This window comes from Patella vulgata, chromosome 8, assembly GCF_932274485.2.
Source record: "Patella vulgata chromosome 8, xgPatVulg1.2, whole genome shotgun sequence".
Taxonomy (NCBI): domain Eukaryota; kingdom Metazoa; phylum Mollusca; class Gastropoda; family Patellidae; genus Patella; species Patella vulgata.
The window spans coordinates 21,851,466-21,876,865 of record NC_065886.2 but is presented as its reverse complement, the minus strand read 5'-3'; the positions used below and the strand labels follow the sequence as shown (position 1 = coordinate 21,876,865).

The following is a 25,400-nucleotide window of genomic DNA, read 5'->3' as shown; positions in this document are numbered from 1 at the left end:
ACAATAATTCGGTGATATAATTTTTCCTATTGTTAATTTCCCGTTGATATGCAGTAGTTTACCCCAGTCACCAGCTTACAGTGTGTGCATATCTTGAGCTAAGCTAGAACATTTTCATTTTGTAAGGCTTTCTAGCTAGGGGATTATTAATGACAATCAGGCTTTGGAGACTATAATTTTTAACCAGTTAAAAGGTTCTATGTGGTTTTTGTCAGGAAATTCTTGTTAAACATTGATATCTTTATCTTCGATTGTCACATTCATTTCCCAAATATTAATGTTCCCAAATGTTAATATATATATATATATATATATATATATATATATATATATATATATATACCCAACAAAGGTGTTGTTATTGTAGTGGTGATGTGCATGAGGCACACCTGATATCAAAACACCTGAGATTATTTACAGACTTTGAATTTTATTTCTCTTTGGAATCGGTGATACTGCAAAATAATTTGTATTCTTTTCTTTTTTGTTTTCAGAAATTGAATATTGGAAACCATGAGCGACAGCAAGCAGGTATGTTATTAAATTATTTACTTCTACACACGTCACCAACCTACATCCACCCCTCTTTATTTCTTTTTAAGAAAACAAACGGTTACATGCACAGTATACATATTATATCAATACATTTTACAATCCGACCACTGCTTGCATTATCCATATTGCAGATGTGCTGAAAATTGAACAGATTCTAAAGTCAGCCCCATTAAATATATAGGCAGTTTTTTAAAATGTTTAAACACACCAACTTTTGATGACTCCATCTTTCAAAAATTCCTGAATTAGCACCAGATTATTAAACTGAATTACAGAAATGCTGCCAATGTGGTTTTATTATTCATTTGAATACCGTTGAATTTTCATTTATGATAGTGTCAGATTATTTTTATCAGCCACTTTTAGCACACAAAGTATACACAGCTATTGCAATTCTTTACTCGCACCTCTTAGTTAACTAGAGATTAGCTAACCATATTTGTAATTTGTCAACCATGCTGCAATGTTGAAAAAAAATTCTCAGTCGTAGTTGATTATCAAACAATATGATTGGTTTAGAGTAAATATATGGCGACAAAAGGTAACAGGGAGTTGACAAACAACGACTAATTCATCTGAATATAACAAAACGACATTTAGTAAAAACAAACGGAAGGTCTGATAAAACTAGCTGCATGGTAACCATTTATTTAGGGATTTGGTATTTATTTACATTATTGAATAAACATTTTATTTATTTACTTTGGATTATACATACCAAAATCTTAGTAAATGTTAAATAAACTGCTTGTTCAGTAGATATCAAGTTTAGATACTTTTAAAGGTAGAGATGTTAAAGCTAATAGATATCCAAATTTATAGGAATAAAGGCATAGACCTCAGTAAGCTACTAATAATAGCACAGGAAGTATAACTGTAATATTAATTTTTTTAAGACTTGTGTGTCATTTGAATTTTTCGGAAAAAAATCTAATATTCCACAGCTTAATTCCACACTAAAATGTACTCAAGTTCATTATTTAACATTGAAAATTAAAAAAAAAAAATTCCAAATGTCAACAGTAGATAATTTCCTAGCTTGGTACTGTCTGTTCTGGAAAGAATAACCATACCCTGCCTCCTCAGAATTATTTTTTGTCTTGAGATGTAGGCATTTATTTTTCACTGGAGATGAATTTTCACCAAAATTTCAAAAGTACAAATTGATGATGTGTGATAAGTATAAATCACCAGAGAATGCACGGATGTTGTGATAATGTATTTTTAAAATTAAATTCATGACATTTACCCGGTATATATAAATATATAAAACAAATTCAAGATAAAGTCGTATAAAAATAGGATATACTGATCTATTTTTAGAATTGTTCACATGGGAGTTTAAAAAAAATAAGTACATGTATTTAGAGTAATATTATTGTATGCTCTTCATGAATAAGACACATAAGGATTGAATTAAATATGGTGTGATGTTGTTAAATCTATTCAACATTTCCACAGTCAAGTTATTCCAGATTACACATGTACAAGGGCAATATTGGGATTAGTATCCAAAATACAACCTCTCTTTTGTTTTTTCAGGGGTGGGGTTTATCATGATTTCATTTGGGCAAAGCTTTCATATCTAGAATATGCTCAAAGTTTACAAAACAAAATTAGATTTGACAAAATGTCTCGTGTCCAAATATGCTATTAATCTATAGTTTGATGACTTCCAGAAGTTGTCCTCATTCCACCATACAATAATACTTGTTACTAAAATTAGCAATCATTCGTCATCCAAATTCACGATTTGTTGAATTTAAATGTAGAATTTATCATAATTTGTAATTGTTATAGTATACATTGTAGAATAACTGGAATTTAATGGGTGCTAATAATGCCTAATTCCCCAAACTTTTGGCTATTACTTTTGACATAAACATTATGTCTAAGTTTACATCAAAGTTTAATAAAAATGTGTATAATAAAAAGTTTTCCTTGAAATTAAATATACAGGAACAATTCTTTAAAATGTTTCATGTCTTATCATGTAAGAATCAAGAAAAAGAGTAATGAATTCTGCACCTTGAAGCTTTACGGTTTTTATCATCTATACCATATGATTTGTATTAAAACTGTAATTACATACAAATGCCTCCCTAGTGTAAAATTGTAGAATGATATCTACTGTAAACGGCTTCTTTATTGTCTTTAATTTAAAACCATTTTGTTTTTAAACATGAAACAAGATTAACAGACACCTGCAGTTGTCTATTAAGGTAGCAACTGTTGCTTTTAATTATGTTTGAAAAAGTCCATTTTTTAGTAAAATTTTGCCAATGTTATCTCTATTATTATAAAACATACATAACTAAATATCAAAGAAAAGAAATTATACTAAGTAGAAATCTCCCCCCCCCCCTCCTCCACCTCGACACAACATACCTCATAAAACAGTTAATAAGAACAGCTTGTGTGTACTTAAATAGCTATTATCTATACGGCAGCCTTTTTTTGACAACAAGACAGTCATCTACTATCTTGTATTTACCATCAGAAATCAAAACTGTCTTCTTTCCTGCCAAAAATATATATTTCACATACAGAAATAAAGCAATGATAAGATTTGAAGACATATTTATATGACAGTAGAAATATTATATTGGTATTTAATCTTGACTTATCTTACAGTGTTGACCTGATATACAACTAATTAACATACATATGTTCTATATATAACTTTAATATACCTATACAACTGTAATAACATTCAACACTTGTTTAAACACCTTGTAGAATCACAAAAAAACTAAAGATATTCCAAAATATTGTTAATTTCTTATAATGATTGTTTGACAGGAAGTTGTATATTCCATTTAAGGCATCATTATTTTTTTGTTCTAAATATTATGACCACCTGAAATAGAAAATAATTAAGCACTAATTGTATTACCTTTAAAAGATGCTTTCTTCAACAGGCTGTGATTTTTACAATTACTGTTATATTTAACATATGGTTGGTGCAGTGTAGCTGACATACTAAATAGTACATGCATGTTAATTTAACAAAAAATCAAAACATATTATTTGACACCTGTATTACTTTTGTCTTATCCTATTATATAATATTTAATATAAATATTAAAACATGGTGTGAAATTAAATCCCGTATATCCTTCATATAATACAATCTCAGGAATGATGAACATTTGGTGCCATGCTATGACCTATGAAAACATAGTGACTGGTCATGTTTCGAGTGTAAGGTGTATCAGTATGTCAATCATATATCTGACATGTAGTTAGTATTGTTGTTGAGTTTGTAAACATGTAAGTAGTTGAAGTAGATAATTTATACCAATGTACATCTTGTAGTCAGAAATACTTGTGCTATTTGATCATGGTATGGTACACCTGCCATATTACTTATAACCTAGAGGGGCTATTTGTAGGCTGAATTTCATAGTAACAAAATTACAAGCAAAAGAAATACACCAAATACTATTAAAATGGGGTTTTATAACTCACTTGAGGTCACAAATAAAACAATGGTACTACTGGTTGATTAATAAATTAAAACTGCATGATTTGTAGACTTATAGTTAGACTAATCAAGTGGATTATAGCATGCCCACACTGTCAAAATATACGCACATTCATGGACAAAACCCCGCACATTAAGAAGTTTACCTCATATGGAGATGTTATATGATTCTTATAGATATTTAACAGGATTAGAAGGAATGTTTAGTTGATATTCAGATCCATTCACATACATGGAGATCCAGGCAATGTTGGGGATATACTCTCATGATTGATAGATATTTCTTTATCAAGGATTTTGAACAGTGTGTCAGTCAGTCAATTATTATGTGTTACGTGTATGTAAACATGTGTTATGTATATGTAGACAGACTCATACAATATCAAAACATTAAAAATAAATTACAACATTCAATCGCATTATCAAACATTTGTTGCCAGTGTGTTTATATAAATGGTTCAAATGTATTCTATGTGTGTGGTTTTATTTTAGGCCTGCTTTTTAGAAAGCATAAAATGAAGATCATTACTAGTATGTTTGAGAAAAATGAAAAGCGGTTAAACACTGTGAAATTTCAAATGTACATTGCAGATATATTGTCTGGAAATAAACATGTAAATCAAAAGATATTGCAAAAAGTCAACGTTCAAATTAAGAAACCGTTCAGAGCTGATGTTATTCCATTAAGGCATGTCTCTGCATCTAATTTGAAAAGAAAAAGATAAACGTATTTAAAAGTTAGAATTCACAGTAGGATGTTTGCTGTTACAAAGGGCAACAAAGGATAATGCTTGGTACATTTAGGGAGGGAAAAAATATACATTTAGAACTTAAAATGTCAGAAGTTTAATAGCAGGTGTTAGTCATCTGGTGCTGTTTAACTTAAAGTATATCAGTACATGTGACATAATTGCATGTAATAAAGATAAGGTGACAATTTAAAAATTTATAGAGGTCAGCATCATACTAAAATCCCAGTAATCAACTATCAAAACTTTATCACTTAATCAGCTAAGCTGAGTTTTATGCAGTTAAATGTAGCCTACAATATTAAACTGGTTTTTACCATTCTTATTAAAGGAATCAGAATAAACATATATATCACTATTGTTAAATTTTTTCAATTCAAGGTGGTATTTACAAATTGTCTATCTATGTCCTTACATAAGGAAAGTCAAATTAGGCAAAAGTCATCCACAAAGAAGATAAAAAAAAAAAGAAAAACGCCTTAAAAGTGCACATCAAAGTGACGTCTGACATAGTCCATGCAATTGAATTTCTAATTATTTAACTAAACATAAGATACCATAGATTTTAAAGTTTACAAATGACATTAAAGAGACTGAACCACAGAAACCCTATCTTTAACATTTGAAATTTGCTATCAGAAAGTCTCAAACTTTCCCAACATGTTTGTTTAAAAATACCTATAGTTATACAATATTCTTATCAAATGAAATTAGACTGTTGGATTTGTAGAGAATGGTGATTTTCCATGCATGTGTTTTGCAGTGTTTTTAAGTGCTGTTATATAAATGTGTAAACATGTGATAAACTGCATTTGAGTGGTGTTTCTTCGTCCCTGGGAAATAAACCTCCTCTAATAAACACCCTACTACAGATGTTTTCTCATCTGAATTATAAACCAATCGCCTCATCAAGATACATGTATATTGGTACATGCTCATCACACTGTGTGGTATTTCAGTTTGTTTTCGTACGAAGTTTTTGTGTAAATGGATTAACAACCACTCGGTAGCTTTTATTTTAGGTTATTGTACAAGATTTGGAAACTTTGTTATTTAATGTTGCTATACCGCATATATAATTTTTTTGAAAGACTGTGATACTTCGTTTGTTTTTAGAGTGTGTAGTTTTTAAAATGAAAAAATCTTTGTCATTGGCATTATTGCAGGCAGTGATACATCTTAAATCAGAAATGATTGTTTCTCAATATTTAGTAGTTCTCTGGGACATGTGTATATTTTAGTTCATAATTTAAATGAAAGTACATTTAGAAATAAAGGATGTTCATGGGAATCAATACAAGTATATGTGATGGGCCTAACATCAGTAGTGACCCATGAATGAGGATTTACCATTTAAATTTCTGTTGATGCCAGTTAATTTTGTTCGATGAAAAAAAGCATTTTCTTTTGCATCTGCAGCAGATGGTACATAAACTAACTATTTACCTTCTGAAGACTTGGTTTATGTTTTACTAATGGTTTATTACAATAATAACTTGTCAAATTACTGTGATAATCAAGGTTAATGAGTGATTTTACCCTGAAAATTCTATGTTATTGAATATTGAATTTATCAAGTGTTTCTTTTAGTGGCCTATTTAATGATTTGGTGTCTTTTCTTTCTGGGGTCATACTTATGTACTAATAGATTTTTCCAAGATTTTTAGTTGGATTTCTCTAGCCAATTAGGAACCCATGATGTTGGCGGAAATACCATTGCCAGTACAAAATTGTCCTCATACCACTGTATGGTATATGTCAGTTGTCAATAGCCTGATTGGGGCATGAAACTATGATGTGAACCACCATTTCATTTCATTTTTAGAGCTCAATTGGCCTCAGTCTGTCCAGGCATTTCCAAATTCTTAGGACACAGTGAAGCAGTTTCAGCACAATTTCATATGCAAACAGTGTAGGTGGTAGAATTTCTGTACCCCAGCAACAAAGTTTTATTGACCAGGTTTTAAGAAATTTCTTTTTTTTAGAGGAGATTTATGACTTTCAAATGACAAATTCTTGTATTGCTATACTTTTTTGTATCAATAAAAGGATCTGGTAATAAAAATTGTATTTAACAATTTTATAGAGCAACTTTTAAGTTATTTTAAAACTGGTCCAACCACATTCCTGGTTCAATATCTTAGGTTAAGATTCATTCGGAGGATGAGTTCTATTTTGTGGGAATGCTACATGAAGGAAATAACCGATCTGAAACAGATTATAATTTATTGCCATTGAGGGATAGGTCTTGTAAATGGTACATAATCAACACAGCAGTCCAAAATTTTTGTCAGTAAGCTGAACACAAGTTAATATTTACACTTAAATTTTTAGATTAAAGAGGTTTGGGTAGATGTATGTGAATTTTGTGAAACAAGTTTCACAGGTGTCTTTGAAACCATAAATTTAGCAAGTCAAACTAATCATCTCCTCTAATCTTATCTCAACTTGATAGAATATTATTGGGTTTGAAAATCTAATTGCACATCTTGAGTTTAATAGAAATGTTTAATACAGGATTTTGTAAAATCATCATTAAACCAAAATGTACAATTTCTACTTTACTGAAATCTTGTTGGAGATTAATTTTATGTAAGAGGTTGCAAAATGTTTTTATAGCCTATATTTCATTCATATGATGTCCTATTTTGAGATCATTGAAACTTATGATTTTATTTATTAGGCAAGTTGTAAATTTTGTGAAGTATCTTGACCTGGTTCTATATATGTAAACTGAAGGACTATTATATTTTGTAAGACAATCGTTATATATAACACATACTCCATTAAGAGTGCTTTCTAGAAGACTACACACAAAATAAAAATGTCACAAAGTATGTTTGATATCAATACATTAATTGTTTATGATCAATATTTCTTAAACTGTTTAACACTTGCTCTTCCGTTTATCAAAGGTTACATGTATGAGTCAATTCCATGTCACTTGAGTACAGGAATAGACTTTCTCTACTTGAAAGAAATAATAATTTCCTTCATTGTATCAATAGGTCAATGTATGATTAAGAAGTTACATCCTTTGTTTTATTATTTTGCAATGAGCATTCATGTTTTAATTGGGGTGTTATGTCATTGATTCTTGAGAAAATTTCAGTCTCTTCTGAAGTGGATATTTTCAGTTTATAAACAATTCAATATTAATATCCTTGATCCGTTATAGAATATTCAAATATATTTTTTCATTTGGTTTTGAATTAGCATTGATAAATAAAGGAGCCAGCAAGTTGGAATCAGAAAATATAATAGCTTTTTGTTTTGGTAAGAATTTTGATCTCTTTGCATGGAAATAAGTGTATATGACTTTTGTCGATTTATAAATAATTCTATTCCATTCTAAAGTTCTGACAAAAAAAATTAACAAGAAAATTTAATTGAGGAAATATGACCGGAGTTGGCATCTGTTGGGTTTTTTTTTCTAGAATGACCCAATAATTAGCATTTATGTTTTGTCTTGTCATTAAATCTGCTAATGACTAGAGCAAATGAGGACAGCAGGTGGTTTTATTCTAATTTTCTGATTAGATGTTCATCATGTTTTATGCTTCTTGAAGAAAATTCCATGACAATGTCATTGATTTCAGAAGGAATTAGTGATGGACAATTGTCAGATGTTGTTAAAATTGTTAACACAAGACTGACTCATTTCATGTGTTTAATTGACCAAGTATCATCAAAGTTCTATCTTAATCAACATAATAGTACTGTATTTCCTCCAATCAGATGTAGCATTTTCTTTTTAATCTGAGAAGTGAATTTATTTTCACAGGTCAAAGTTGAATGGATTCTAAATTTTAGTATTTAAAGCCAATAAAATGAAGCTAATGTTTTCATATTTCTTTCAACTGACTTTTTATATGGAATGGGAGTATATTGTCATTATCCTTGTCATGTCAGAGGTTCTGAGTTTTTTGCTGGCTTTGTTTGACTAGTCCCATTAGGGACATGCACATCAGTTTTACACAGAGTTATTGTCAAATTTACAAATATCTATTGAACTTCAAAAATTAATTTTGCCCAGAGCTATTGCCCTTTTCATAGATTTGATGCTGCATTATTGTTCCTTTTGCCCTAAAGTGAAAGGACTATTTGATTTTTCGGTAGGGGGGGGGGGCACAGGTTTGTGTGACCAAATTTCTCTATTTTTGTCTGAATGTTATCCGATACAGATATATTCAAACTTACCATAAAGAGACTTTTTTGAAATTGATAATATTGGTGAGATTCTTGTTACTATAAATTGGAATATAAATCTTTATTTAAGGTTCTTGTACAAATTTTGACAACAAATGTTTAAAAAGTGTCCAGTGGAATAGACCGCTATGTCTACTATATTGGAAACTAAAGATACCTATTTATTTACATAGAAAGTGTTGATATTTGGAGTCAAAAACAATTGGTGGCGAAATATTGGTTATTGACTGTTAATATGGCAGGTTTGTAGTACCGTGACACCCAACAGCGCTTCAAAACTGATTTATTTGTCAGCAGGGCTTAATATTTGCTCGCTTCTGATGGTTGCTAACCTTTCTAATCATAGGAATTATTGCCATTTATTTTCACTCACAACTCTAATTATCTTGTGTACTTGCATTATTCATTTGTTCTAACTGCCTTAGTCAGTGTTTTTATGTCTTTGGTTCTGTTGTGGTGTGATGAAGCTGATGACAGATGATCATTGACAAAATGTGCCTTATAGGAGTTAAGATTGGAATGACTAATGAATGGAAATGTGAAATCTTGATCAAAACTTCAGATAGGAAATGTTATTATGAATAGGCTTCGACTCTTAGAGTATATTTCAAGTGTTTGTATAATCTGTGGTAAATTCTATTTATATTCCAAATAATAAAACAAGAAATAAAATGCATGTCAAGAGTAATTACAGCAGGTATATATCATGCTTTTTGTATGGAGAGACTATTACCCTTATAAGTTTTTTAAATGCTTTTTATGTTCACTTGTAGAATATGACAAAATTAGTATGGCCATAACTTGTACCTGCAGGAAAACATTTTAAATTAAGATTTACGAGCGATGAATTAGTAAGTGTTTCTTGTTATTTGTTAAAATAAATATCTCAATTTTGGAGTTGCAAATTTGATAAGCATACAAAAAATTTGTTTTTTGTTCCTCCCAATGTATAATTTAATTAAGTATCCTTTATGAAGCAAATATTTTTTGTGTTGATTAATTTTACTGGCTCCAGATTTACTATAATCAAGGAATATAGCAAAAGATTATGAACAGTATTCCTTTAGTTTTGACTCATTAACTTTAATGAATGTTACAAATTAGAATCTACACATACATGAATTACTGTTTCTTATTTGAAGATATTTCATCTATCTATTAGTAGTCTCGGGACCAATCTTTTTGGCAGTATACCAATAACATGTTCTTCTTTACTGTCAGTGTATCGTGAAAGTCCCAAGTTGTAGAAGTTTTCAGATCAGGTTTGGATTGATTTTAGAAGTTACTCATTGAACATTTATATTATGCATTTTCTGAATGTGTAGTAGACCTTTTAAACGTGTCCATTAAATTGTTTTCATTTGTGCATATTTTACCAAAAGACAAAGTGCTTTTAAGGAATTTAATACTAAAATGATTGTACAGTGATCAAATATGCTTCTTTTGAATAAAAGAGGATTTATTATCTAAAATTTAATGCTTTTGAAGTTAGTGTGTGTAACAGTGGTTTCAAATGTCTTCAGTGTTAGTGAAGAGAAAATTAACATAAATGTCAATTTTAATTGTCTGCCAATTTTACATGAACCTGTGTTGTACATATTGTTATTTGGATAATAAGGAATGCTGTGTATGTGATTCTAGCTGAGTTTTAGAGGTTTATGTAGTTAGAAACATGGGGTCATATTAATACCTGTTGGTAAGTCTGGACACAGGTCACTTTATCACTGTCCTTTCAGTAATAAGTGGACACAATGACAAGTTAGGGATGGTTTGATTGACATAAGTTAAGGATAAGGTATTTTGACCTAAGTAAACCTGTGGATGCAAAAATATTTATTCTTACATGAATCAGATTAAAATTTTATTGGGATATTTTCTCAATAAGTACTTGACATTTTCAATTTGCCTGTACTGTGATTTTGAGATATTGTCTTATGTCAGTGGTCTTTAAAGAATTTATCAATGCACAGGAATTTCATGAAATTGAGGCTAAATGTTTGGCTTATTCATGGTGGTAGTAATATCAAGTAATAGTTTGTATTTATACATATAACTAATTTATGGAAGGATGTTGGATGTTTTAACCAGTTTATGGAAGTATATAGGATGTTTAATATACTGACAGATATATTTGAAGGTTGACTGTTCTTTAAGGTGATTACTTTTTCATATCAATTAATAGGATTCTATTTGTTGTTTTTTTTAATTCTCTTTAAGTGTGTGTGTGTTTATAAAACAGATTATTTAATTTCAGAGCCCTCCCAAAAAAGATTTTAGTCATAACCATTGTGTGTATCTAAGTGTTTAATTAAAATGATAGCAACAAATGAGGCAGGCTTTAAGACTGTGATAAACTTTGTTTAACTTTTAAGTAAAACTGTTTCAAAAACAACAGTTTGGAATGATTATATGTTTGTTCTGATTCAAAATGGCATCACTTTGCTGGAACAATCAAAGCAGCATTGAATCTTTAGATATTTTGAGTCGGTCTCCATCTCGTAAGAATCGGTGGATTCGAAGTTTTAGTGAACGTGTTCGTGGAATTAAAGGAAACAGAAAGTTTGAAGAGGGAGTGTCAAGACATCGTAAAGTTAGACTACAAGGTACAGAAATATTATTTTATTGCATGCCATTGTGTGATTTCTTTTTGTAAATAAAACACTTCATTTAATTTTACACACTAAATATTTAAAAAAAACAAAAGAAAAACACCTTAATCTCGTAGATTGAATTTTACCAACTTTACACGATTCATTTTTAGCTATGTGAACCTTGTCAATGAGAAGCAACAGAGATATTCAGCAGTTTTAAAACATCATTCCCAAGTTAATATAATGTATATAATAAAAATCTTATTCTTAGTTTGTTCCTTTAATGGAATACAAACTTCAAAACCCCTCTGGGTGTATCTACATACATATAATACCATAAGCAGGAGAGTACATTTATGGCCCTGAGGGTAAGGATTAAGAGATGTCAGTTTTGATTAGTTAAGTATATTTAATCTCTTTATCTGACATCCTCATCTTATTACTATCAGTAGGTAATTACTCTTGCATATTCTTACATTCTAGTTATTTCAAAATTTCATTACCTCTACATGTCAGGATTTATTCTTATTTCCCCCAAAACATGACTTTTCAATTAATGAACAAATTGTCTGTTCATTTTATCATCATTTGAAAGATTTTGTGAAAGTTTAAATCTGTAAAAGAAGATTAAAAATGTTAGATAAAATCTTTTGGTGGGCTTTTTCTCTTTTTTTTTCTTAGCGAAATGTTTAATAATCAATTTGAGTACATTTTAGGATGGATTTTAGCCCCAAAATTGTACCTATTTGAAAAGATATTTCCACTACTTATATGAACATCCATATCTGCACCAGATATCTTAATATATTGTACTGCGGCTGTATAAGCAAACACATTGCAGTAAAAGAATTTGGTGACATGTTAAAATACACACAAAATTACATTGTCCTCAATAACTGATATGTATGTTTTATAATTACGACTGCACCATACTAAGATTTATTGTGGAAAATCACCAAATAATTTGCATGTACAAATGTTAATGTATGCCATATCCATGGACACAGATTACTTCTAATCCTTAGAGTAAGAACTGGAGATGGCCTACTAACTGTTATAACAGATTGGGATTGAAAGATGTATATGTCATGCTTGTGTATGATGTATTAACATCTCAGGATTTCAAGGATTAGAATATTGAATAATATACATATGCTATGTATGACCTGATCACCCTCATGATTATGGTATACCAGTAATTCATCTGTTATTCTACCATAGCAAGCTAAAGATTATATCAACGACTTGTCTAATTCAGTGTCTTTGGATAAACTGTTTTGAAGTTTTATGGTAAAACTCATATATTGCTTTTGTCTGGATAAAACATATCAACAGCATCTGGTGAACTATTTTATACACAAAGGGTAAGACTGGTTTCAATGTATTTTAGATTCTTGTTAGAACAAAGTTTGACCCAACTTTTTCAAAAGTGACCATCTTTTATTGTTGACTGACCCTACCCTATTGAAGTGTTGACCCATAGCTATTAAAAATGACCTGTATAGATGTAAAATTACTAATTTTGACCCTGATTGTGAAATCTGATTCTCTGCGATCTTAGAGGTTTAGACAATGCCCCCCTGAACTTTAGCGCTTGTGTGTAAAAGGGGGTGTACAGGTAGTCTATTGTTAGCTTATTATTTCATTAATCTGATGTATTGAGCAGACGACAGGTAGGCTACTGTCCACTACTGATCTTGATTGTTGAAACAGGTGCTAAAACCATAGTTGATTCTCATTTTTAGATTGCATAGATCTCTATTTGGGTACATTTTTAGCTTTATACAAAAGCTAAGAACCAGCAATGTTTATGTTTTATTTTATTGATTTCTTTTAATGTATATAATCCAATCTATAAACAAATTTTATCTTGATAGTGATCAGAATTTAAAAATAGATTGTAGAAAATGCTTGTTATTAATATGATGAAGATATCCATAAAGCTGTGTTTGTGTAATTTCAATGTTTTTCCTATCACTAAATTCCTTAAAAACAGTATATGATGAAGATAGTAGATGTTATGGGTCAATGTTATTTCATCTTGCCTTTCTATTTATCTATAAACACGTTACACCCCTTGATAAAATACTTCTTATGATTATTTACAAGTAATTGAAACACTGGAAACAATAGATTAAAAAAACTTGTGTGGTACAAAAATACAGCCCTCTTGTATTCTTAAAGCTATTAAACAAGATATATTCAAAATCTCAAGTTTTCTCCACAAATATATGGAGTGTTTATTTAAGATTTAAGATTGAGGAACATTTTTTTTTCAAATCTTTCATCCATTCAAAATATTTAGTTGTATATCTATGCTCATTTTCAAACACAAACTAGGCATTTCATCACTCCAAGTTGTTGATACAAGGTTGTAATTGGCTCTTAGTATGCTGGAAAATTGGCCATCAAGTTTATCATTTCTTCTCCCTCCCCTTTTTCAAGCAACAGATCAAACATACTCCATTTATGATATACACACATTTGCCTAATTTGTGAACTTATCTTTTATTTTATTTAAAAAGAAAATTAAATTACCCTTTGTTGAATAAAAGCATTTGGGTTGAATAAATGCAAATTCAGATTTCATTTACACCTAAATATTATCCATTGTAATTTGTATTTGAAATACCAGAAATACCTTTTGTTTGGGTTGTAGTTTGCTTCAAGGAATATTTTTCTTTTCATGTCTTAGTTTTGAAAAACAATGACTTTGAAATATCTTGTGGATACTCTAGAGACTAAAGTTTATATCCGATTGACTGTAAATATTTACACACTGTTTAAGGTCATGAGACGAAGAAGCCTATTGATTGCCAGAGTTAAGGCCCTTAATTACTTTGAAAAATGTTGTGGACGCTCTAGAGGCAAAAGTTAAAGATGCATTATGGGAGATTAGATAAAGAGCTGGTAGTTATCACTATAATAGTTAAAAACTAGTTAATGTAAAGGGACTTTACTGAAAATTTCAGTAAAATTGATCCAGCCTGAACCAAGTATTTAGCGATTGAATTTTGGACCTAACCTCGATCATCATTACTAAAGTCGGTACAATAAAAAACATTTTCTCGATTATCCATTTTTTTTTATTTAATCAGAAGCAGGAGACCGGGTTATAATCCACTTAATGTCGCAGGCTAGTGATGCCATCGAGAGTTGATTATGTTGTTGTTAGTTAGTTGTATTTTACGGCCGCTTCCACCGAGGTGATATCGCAGACAAGTTGATTATGGTCTGGATAAGTTAATTAATGTCTAATTGATAATTTAGATAACAATTCAGGCCTAAAGAAAGACCTGCAATCGGCAGATTTAGCTCTTGCATAATGCATGTTTAATAACCGATTGACTTTAAATTCATACACAGTGTTTAAGGTCATCAGACGAAGAAGCCAGTTGAATTTCAACGATTTCTGATAATTACCAGAGTTATGGCCCTTGATCACTTTGAAAAATCTTGTGAACGCTCTAGAGGCTAAGATTAATATCCAATTGACTTTAAATTTATACAGAGTATTTAAGGTCATCAGATAAAAAAGCCTGTTGATTTTCAACAATTTACGATTATTACTGGCAGAGTTATGGCCATTGTTCACTTTGAAAATCTTGCGGATGCTTTGGAAACCATAGTTATCATCTGATTTATTTTATATTTATACACCGTGTTTAAGCCTCTATATATAATCATTTCGATTGACTTTAGATTGATACACAGAGTTTAAGGTCCTGAGACAAACAAGTATATTGATTTTCAACGATTTTTGATAACTTGAATGGCTACTGAATGTTAGCATGGGCCAAACAAATTGCAATGATTTTCTGATAAGTACTTAATGTGTTGTTACTCTTAATCTGATTTTAGTGTATTATAAATATTTCATTACCGACAAAAGTAAAAATATCCGACAACTCTTGTTGACTGCCCAGACGATTTAGCTGCTGTGGGCATATGTTTAATTGCCTGGCAACTTATCTTTTTTATTTAATAATTTTGTTCTGATATTAGTCTAGTAGAGAATACATTATTTTATACCTATTTGATCTGCCATTTGATGGATTACACTTGAGTGTTTCATTTACCCCAAGGCATAACTATTTCTAGATTTGACGTAAAAAAGTGATTTTTGATGCATTATGTAGTAGATTAGCTACTCTGTGCTAGTTATTGACTATGATAAAGAGCCAGATGAACAGAGGTATGAGTTTAATTTACATGTTCAGTTTACATAATTGCATTATATGACTGTACCATATTGGGTACAAAGGAAACTGTTTATAGATTAAATTAATACATTAAGGTAAAGGGAATTAAATATTATGAAAATATTCAGATGTTAATGATTAAAAAAAAATAAAAAAAAATACTTTATTATTTTACAAATATTTAACATTGGAATTCAAATCCTAAACGTGAGGTTGGCAGGAAGTTCATTACATTGTATAGGGATTCTCCTTTGTCAAATCATTGTCATATTGATAGTAATTTGAGATGGAATCCTTAGTTAGCTGAAAATTTTCACAGAATAATTGAACATTGTCTCCGGAGGTTATTGAATATTAGTTTTAAAAGAACTAACATGTTACTTGTAGGCTACATGTACTTTACTATCTGAAATATTTTTTGGGGCAGACCTATTTTTTAAAAAAAAATACCAAAGTAAGATGATAAAATAATGTTCAAACAATATGTTTATAGAAATAGCTCTGCCTTCCTTGTTTTAAATAAAATCTGTTCAGTTTTGTATATTTTGATCATCTTCAAGTTGGGTTGTGTTTCTGTTTATCAACATGAAGGTATTGCTGTGTCAAGGGAGATAACTGTTTCTTAACTCAAAAAAATGTTTTCTTGAAATCTACTTGTATTCCTCATTTTTTTATGAATATTTATATTTAATGCAATGCAGCTGTCTATTTTTTTAATAATTGTTTATAAGGAAAGTGAGAGTTTGTATTAATGGATTATTGATGTAATAATATTCTATTATCCAATCACAACCAGTAAGGATAATATTATTGTGGCCATATTAGATCACCATTTTATATCTACATGGTTATTAGAACCCTCGTGGATTATATGGTGGTCACTTGAGTGACAGATATTTTTATAACAGATACTTAGCCAGGTGGTTAAAACTTATTTTGAAATATTGTCTTTAAAATGCCAAGACAAACTTGTTGCATTAGGTATTTTAAGTTTTGCTGATTATACAGTAGATGAGAAGATATCATTTTATAGTCATTAACATTTTATTCATAATAAAAACATGTAAAAATTGCATTAATGGGGTCTATTGTGTTTCTTGTTCACACACTTAAATGTCATTTAGTTTTGAGGGGAAAAAACCCCAACAAAACTATTAATATTTCAAATATAAGATCATTAAACTCTCTGAAAGATATGATGTGTGAAAGCTCTTGCATTAATATCATTACTCGTACACAAACATTGTTGTATAAGACTTGCCTGATCCTAAGCCAACCAGATCAACAAATAAATGAGCATGTTGACGATGTCTGGTTCGGAGATTAAATCACCACAACTATATTCTCCTTCTTCCAAGATGTTTGTTTTAATTACACAATCGCAGACACCCTACATCCTATCATAACAGGAAACACAAATGTTACTATACTGACCAGGTCAGAGGTTACGCTATATAAACCAATATGTCACCTGGCGCTGAGAGCAGAAAGAGGTGTAAATAAGGAACAGCTTCTTGCAAGCAAACGACAGTAAAAAGTATCAAGGAGGCCTGAAGATTGTTTTTCCAATACTGAAGTCATTTCCCGGACCATCGCCCCCATTGCCTGACATGGACGGTTTCTTATATTAATTAGGCGTGATATTGCACATGTGTTTTGCCTGTTGGAGGAATGAGAGCCAGGTGGATGGTGTACTTTGAAGGTATAGGTAACATACTATGTTTACATTCCAAGAGAACATATTTTTATACATGAACTACTAGCTTTACCACATACCATGGGAACTGACACAAACTTCTCTTTCATTGGTCGCTTCAGCATAGTTTGAAGGTTCAACTATAAAAACCAATGATTGGATGCCATCAAGATTAATACTCTTCAAGATAAATATTTGTACAAAGAATGTGCATGTGTCAAGATAGACATTTCAAACAACATATTTCTGAAAATGATTTGAATGAAAATGTATTGAAAAAAATGTAAGCCCAATACAAAGATCTTTATTAGGTTATTAGGTGCACTGCTTTGATTGAGGTAAATAAAAAGTGTCAATTTTATTCAATATGATCTGTTCACTGTTTGCCAAAATAGATATATATATATATGCACGTCAAAATTTTATTTCAGAAGATTAAGCCAAATTGGTAGACTAACTTCAAACTTTCCTTATTAATTTTAGGACCAAGTTTTAGAACTTGTACCTCAGTGTGAGTCATTTTATTCCCTATTTATCCTGTTACACAAGATATACAGGTTTTTCACTTAGTTTCTTAATTTTGTTACATTAATGTAGTGTATTTTATGTTCCAAACAAATTTTGTAGCTTCTGTATAAATTGTTCTGAGATTACTTTTAGATGTAAAAATGTAATTTCGAAATCTAATGAAGATGGAACCCTGCATTGAAATGTGATCGTATATTTATGAGACGAACAAGCAAATAAATACTGTCAGAGTTATCATCCTTGATACATTTGAAAACTCATATGGATGCTCTAATGGCTGGTGTTATTATCTGATTGACTTCAAATTTATGCACAGTGCTTATATTCCTGAGATGACAATAACTACATATGTTTTACGATTAACAATAGCCCAAACATCATCAATCTGATTCCTGGTACATGTTTTGTACTAAAGAATGTTATCGACTGAAAGAAATAGAAGTCAATCAAATTTTGTAGATAATTACTGCATGGGTTGTTACCCTTGATTATTCCTATTACCTACAACAACAACCTTTATGGACTGCTCAGACGATTTATTAGCAGCTGTGGGTGTATGTCCTGTTGCCTGACAACCTATCATTTTACTCTGTATTTGATTAGTCTGTACAATCAACTATATTGTATTTTGGTCTTAATGTTTTGATACTGTATGTCAAGACTAAATTTGATGAATAAAGATAAATGTGATACCCAGTCTTATCACCAACAACCTATTATATATGATGGTATACATATCTACATCATTATCTATGTGTAAACTTTATCTATATAAGGTCATCTCTTGGTCAAACCTTTAAAACAACTACACATTCATTTGATTAAGATTGTATGTACATGTAATAAGGATTTGAAATTAAAAAAGAAAACCTTTCTATGTGACCTCTAGTTACAGAATCATCTTGATTGGTAAAGTATAAACTATGACAATTGAACTTGAAGGAATGGAAACAAAATTAAAAATATGCATTATTGTACCTGAAAAAAAAAACCTATTATTACAAGGTAGTTAAGTAAATGTATGTTTGTGTGCATGCATCTCTTTCAGGGTACTTACATACTTATCTCATCACAGACTCTCAAAACATTATCTTTGACATGCCAGAAACTCTTAATATTGGTGAAAACCACAAGACAAGCAGAGTGTCAGAATCTTGATGTTTGATAATTGATGAAGTACGAAAATGAAGTCTGGTTTTCACTTGAGCACATGTTAATGTTTAAAATTCTACATGTCTTACTGACTGAAAATATTTCTGTTGTTAATCTGGTATAGATTCTGGTCATTGATGTCTGTCTTCTGATAATGGTCATTAGTATCTATCACTGGTGACTTGTAAATGGTCAATAAAAATTTCTAGCCTTTAAGTGAGTAGTTAAATTTGATGATGATTCTGGTTAAGTACTTGTGGCCATATTGAGATAGAACTTATTATAATTTCAGTTATAAGCACCAACATTTTGTGTTTGGACATGGGTACACATTACTAAGTTTTCAGTAAATGGTACCCAGAATTTAGATGATCTTCATTCTGAGCATAAAGTACTATCCTCTCCCCTCAACCCGTAAATATAGATTATCCAGCCTATCAAGAGGTACACTCCAGAGCATGGAAAATATCTACTAAGCACTGATATGATGCATTCTAATACAGAACAATTAATCCATGTATGTAGAGATCATCCTAAAATACAGGATACAATTAATCCATGTATGTAGAGATCATCCTAAAATACAGGAAGAAAGAAATCCAGATGGCTGAAAATTCTGCTTGACTTGAATTGACATTGCTAGCTGTGCGCATGTAATTTTATCCTGACCAGTTTTTTTCAACTAGCTTAAACATGGCATCTGATATGTAAAATGTCCCTTTCCACTTGGGTAGTGTACAATTGCAGCATGATTATTTGCAATGGTTACATAAAATGTGGGTGTAGTTTTGGCCCTTGGTGCTAAAATATATGTGAATCCTACCTGTAAAAGTGTTTGAGTAATATGATTGATGAGTACATAATATATCTCATATCATTTCTATATATAATTAGCCTAGGGTAATATGAATGTAAAACATCAAAGTAAATGAGCTTTTCATCTGCTAAAATCGCTACTTGTAGTTTTCATTTTTCCCCCTGGTCTTCAAGTTTATTATGTTTGATACAGACAGTGTGTCTTTTGTCAGATAACCTGTTAAAATGTTTTTAAAAAGAATATTTATGTCAAAAAATTTGTTAAAAAAAAAACAAGAATATACAACTGTTATGTTTTGTACTGGACTGAACTTCAGTGGTGTTGCAAATGAAAGGCCTAATGAACAAAGGCCTATCCAAGGATGATGAAGAATGGGTGGTCCTGGAATTGTTGTAGTTCTTAATAATTCATTGTTCCAAATTTGGTATATTGTGACTTTTTGGGGGACAGAAAGAGTTAATAGGTTTTTTCTAAATTTACACATGTCCAACACAACAACCTGAAATTTTCATCAAAAATCAACCTCAGTGCTTCTTAATTGCCCATGACAACCAAACCAAGGAGACAACAAAAGTTCCAAATATTGTAGGATTTCCCCTTTTAAAGAATGGTCTTTTATGTTGAAAATGGTTTGGAGATAATATAACCCCACACATAATCTTGAAACTAATAAAAAAAAATCATTAGGCAACACAAATAAAATAACTTGTTTCTCGGGCACCGCCCGCACGCAAAATTGGTTGCGCGTGCAGTCTATTTATTAGTCTTGATGAAAAAAAATAAATATGTAACGCCCGCCCGCACATCGACAAGCAAGTCGTAAAAAAAATATCCCGCATGTACCTACATCCGCCATACATGTATATCTATTCAAATGTATTAAAACTGATTCAGATGAACATGCTGTCTTTTTTATCCGAACAATGGCGAAGTTTGGTAGATTTGCCTTTTTTATTGATATCGAAAGAACCTCCATTTTGTATCACGTGATATTAATTACCTCCCCTGATAAACTAGAATTTGATTCGTGTTAAAAGTCATTGGCGACAATATTTCAATCATTCGATCGTAATCGGCTCATTATTGCCGGCTTCAGTCGGTCCTTGTTTGGAAAATCCTATTGATAAAATAATGAACCGTAGAACAGGTTAATTAATTATAGCTAAGAATACGATACGATGACGATAGTCGTCATAATGCATACCTTAGAATCTGGGTCATTATTAGCACATTTACGGTAGTTTCGATAATCCGGAAAATAATAATTGGATTACCGATTTGATGGTTTTACTGACCAGTTGTTAGTTAGATTTAAATAGTCATTCAATATAAACACCGGATAGAACACCGAATATCCTGAGAAACACACCGAATATCCCAAGAAACAGTATTTCCGGCAATCTCCAATACCGATGACACGGTGTGACATGCATTGGTTGGAATTCGGTAAATAATTATAAATAAACCGGCGATACTAGATTTAGTTTTAAATACTGTTTACCATGATTATTATTTTTGATACACCTGGTGAAAGAGGCTTAGTTTTTAAAAATATTGTTGTCTTTATGGAGGGCTATTACATAGTCGTATGGAATTTTATTTTAAACCAATTTCAATTATGTGAATTAAATATGGAAAATTATTTTCCTTTCAGTCAGTGTTCAGTCTCAGTGTTTTAGTAGACTTGATTTTGGGTTTATGTTTTAAGTATGTACAATAAAGTTGAATATAACGGAAAGCAAAAACGTAAACAAGTAATGACTTTCTCATTTAAAAAAAAAAAAAAAAAGAAAGACCGCCCTCCCGCCCCAACAATTTTCAGCAATAGCCAAATTTTATTTTGCACCATCAATGAGTAAAAAAAAAAAAAGAAACCGCCCTCCCTCCCTACAGTTTCAGCTGTCAGTTGCCCGAGAAACAAGACATTTATTTTGTGTGGCCTTAGAATATATTTTTTATCCAACAAAACTGTACATTAGAATATATATTTTATCCAACAAAAAAGGTACATGTGTGTGCTTTTAGATAACATGTTCTCAAAAGCCTCAACACTATATCAATGTCAAACTATGGATATTAATAATTGTCTTTCTCTGGGTTATCTGCCCTTGGTTTTCTTTCACTACCAAGCTCTATTGTGTGCAGTAATCTAATTAAAGATTTGAAATTGTTTAGTCCCAAATAAGCCTGATTGTGTTGTGTTGAAGTTATAACCCACTTCTGCCTCTTTTTCATATAATAGTATAACCAGAATCCTGCATGTTTGGAATACGTTATTTATATTACAAAAACATATTTGTAGACTTTGTAGCATGTAAAATTGATTTTTATTGTACCGTTAAAAAATCTTTTCATCTGAGCTATAAAGCGAGCTGTTGTCTTTCAAGTTTTTCATACATAGGAAATTATTTGAAAATGATTTTACATAAATTCCTTTTCATGTTAAATTATAAATATAATACTGACATGTAGATCTATGTGTAGGCGTTGTTGGTCTATATGGTTTTATGATATTATAGATTGGTTATATTATTGATGTAGAAGTATACCAATAAAAATATTACTTTGTTTGGTGATACTTTATACAGCTTTTATCAATTTTTTACAAGGGTGATTGGATTTAGAATGAACATTTCAAATTGTTATTTTATGTGAATATGTTGAGTTCCTATTCAGTGCATTGATTTCATATTTATTTTATAATGTGACATTTTGATCGATCATGATCGATCATGATCGAATAGTTTAATTAACAGTATTTCTTTGTTATTTCATTTTTATTTTAAACTTTGAATAAATAGAAGACGTAAACTTGCTATTACAATTCATATCAATAAACATGAACATGACTAATTTCGATTGATGTGCATGTATGTAATTGCATTATAGTTAAATCAAAAACAACAATATTCTTCAAAATGTATGAGTGCATACAACCAGGGCACCTTTTCTTTAGGGTCATCAAACTGATCTATCAATTTCCCATAAGTCACAATTATGACATTCCGTCTTGGTTTTTTATACAGTTTTGAAATAACCCTGGTTTGAATTGGATTTGAAAGTAACTTTATGACAAAGTTTAAATATTTGGTGTAATATATGTCTTCTGGATTCCATGCTTTAATCTCAAGCCTGAAATGTTAACTTGATCAACTAATAAATTTTATGTCTTTTATAGTTTTATGTTACATATTAAAATGAGTATTCCTCATAACTTTATATTTTCTTAATACATTACATACATACTTTTTTGTAAAAAAGACGATTGTAAGGAACATAATAAGCAAGCACAGATTAGGGTTCAATGAATATTCAAGGTCTTTATTTTAGAAATACCTTCCCTTTTTAAGGAAAGATAAATTCCCTATTACACACATCATTGCACAAATCCTTGAAGCATAGTTTGTGTATTATAATTATTTGTTAGATGTTGTTCCCCACCTTAATCAATATTTGTATTAAGGTAAAAAAGACATAGTTTACGGTAGGATGAATGTATGTTTGTAGTATTGTATGTCTTGAATAGTTTGTATACTGTCATGATGTTTATGACTTCTTTGAAATGGAAATATTTGATCTAGTTATAATCGGCAAGATTAGCAAAAATTAAAGGTAATGATTTATTGAAGGGCTGGGCTTCGACTGTATATATAAATTGATTTATATCAATTTACTAAGTCCTTAAGGTGGGCGATTCAGTTAATAATAATGAAGTAGTTTTAACCCTTTCAATGCTAGACGTAAATCCACTGCCTGTGCTAGATCCTTTTTTGAGGAAAAAAGTGTGTTTGGAACTAAATGCCAAACAGTACTTATGGAAGCTTTTATGAAAATTCTTTTTGTGTGTTTGGATGGGCATGATGTTGGGCTAAGAGAAAAAAAATAGAATTTTGGAAATTTGCATAATCATGTAGTCACGTGACGTCATGGCGGCCATTTTGGATTTTTCATTTCTCACTGAAACTAACACGAAAACGAATTTTTTTCCATGAAATACTTATGGGATATTGTTTTTTTCACTGGATTTTGATAAAGATATATAAAATGAACAAAAATATCAATAGCAGCCATGAGCAATGCCACCACGAACATGCACACCACGTCTCCCGCTGCCATGACCACGTGCAGATTGCAATACCTTGTTTTTACTTTCACTTTCATCCTCAAGTCCCATATCATTATCACTATAGTCAGTCAATAGATCTACACGTTCAGGACTCAGGAATTGCCTACATTTTTTACAATCCAGCAGGCCAGCATTATTATCAACATCAGAATTACCGTCAGAATCTACTAAAGACATACTACATACATGTAGGGCTATTATGTTCACACTGGGCTTGTTCATCATGCACGGGAGACATAGCCATAGGCGGAAGATCGCGCAACAAATCACGCACTTCATACTACCAATCACTGTCCTGACTACTATTATTATCAACTAACTGGAAACGAATTATGTGTATCAGTACCCGCCTCGAAATTGTCCACACTGTCTTGGTCAGCGAAGATGCCATTCACGACTTTGCCGAGATTGCATCGTCTACGTTGTCACTATGCACTCCGCCATTTTACGGTTTGCCGCTTTGAAACACGTGGAAATATGTTCTAGTGTATAGAAAATACAATAGATGGCACTTGCAGCTACGGTGCTAATTTTAGCGAGGGCAATACTGAGTACCCGGTAATACCGGGTACGCGCATTTTAACGACATTTTATAATACCCGGTACTACCGGGCAAACGCAATGAAAGGGTTAAGTTTTATTGAGAAACCTCTTGAAATTGCATTTCATAATATTAGAATTTAAAAGTTGTCTTTATCTCCCATTGTTAATCACTTTCAAAAATATTCTTCATACAATTATTAGCAATTGTAATAACATCAGTTGAGAACAATTCCATTTGCCATATGATGTAAAGCTTTTATACACATGAGTAACTTTAGGTAATTATTTAAAAAAAATTTAAATATATAAAAATATACAATTAATATAATTCTAAAATAAATGCCATTCAATTAACCTGCAAATGCCAATGTTATATGTTAACAGTGTAAAGTTCAGTGATACATGTTTATTCAAAATGCATGAGAAAAAAATTGTTAAATTTAAGCAAAATATGGTATGAAACCTCAGCATTCAGCATGTTATTACTTTAATGAGTAAAACATTTCCATCTTTGTAAATGAAAAAAAAATTAGGACAGCAAATGTAATGTGTCACTATATTTCACTTTTGATATATTATATCTTGAAGCAGACGAACAAGTGATCATGTGACTTTCCTAAATGCGAAGGGAATATGTGTATGAATTAAGAGTTAAACAGATTCTGTAGCTGACACACATTTATATATTATCACACTATGATGGACTATAACAAGGGGACTCTTTCTCATCTCTTATATACATATA

The 25,400-nt window shown here is 30.8% G+C and overlaps 1 protein-coding gene across 2 annotated transcripts in view; it reads left to right on the top strand.

The window, feature by feature from the left end:
- LOC126831107 (rho GTPase-activating protein 7) overlaps positions 1 to 25,400 on the top strand; it is a 123,222-nt gene that overhangs the window by 42,948 nt on the left and 54,874 nt on the right. For both annotated transcript variants that reach the window (XM_050561732.2, XM_050561733.2), the window contains one exon: positions 495 to 531. In XM_050561732.2, coding sequence (XP_050417689.1) covers positions 495 to 531 — 37 coding nt within the window. The remainder of the gene's footprint in view (positions 1 to 494; positions 532 to 25,400) is intronic.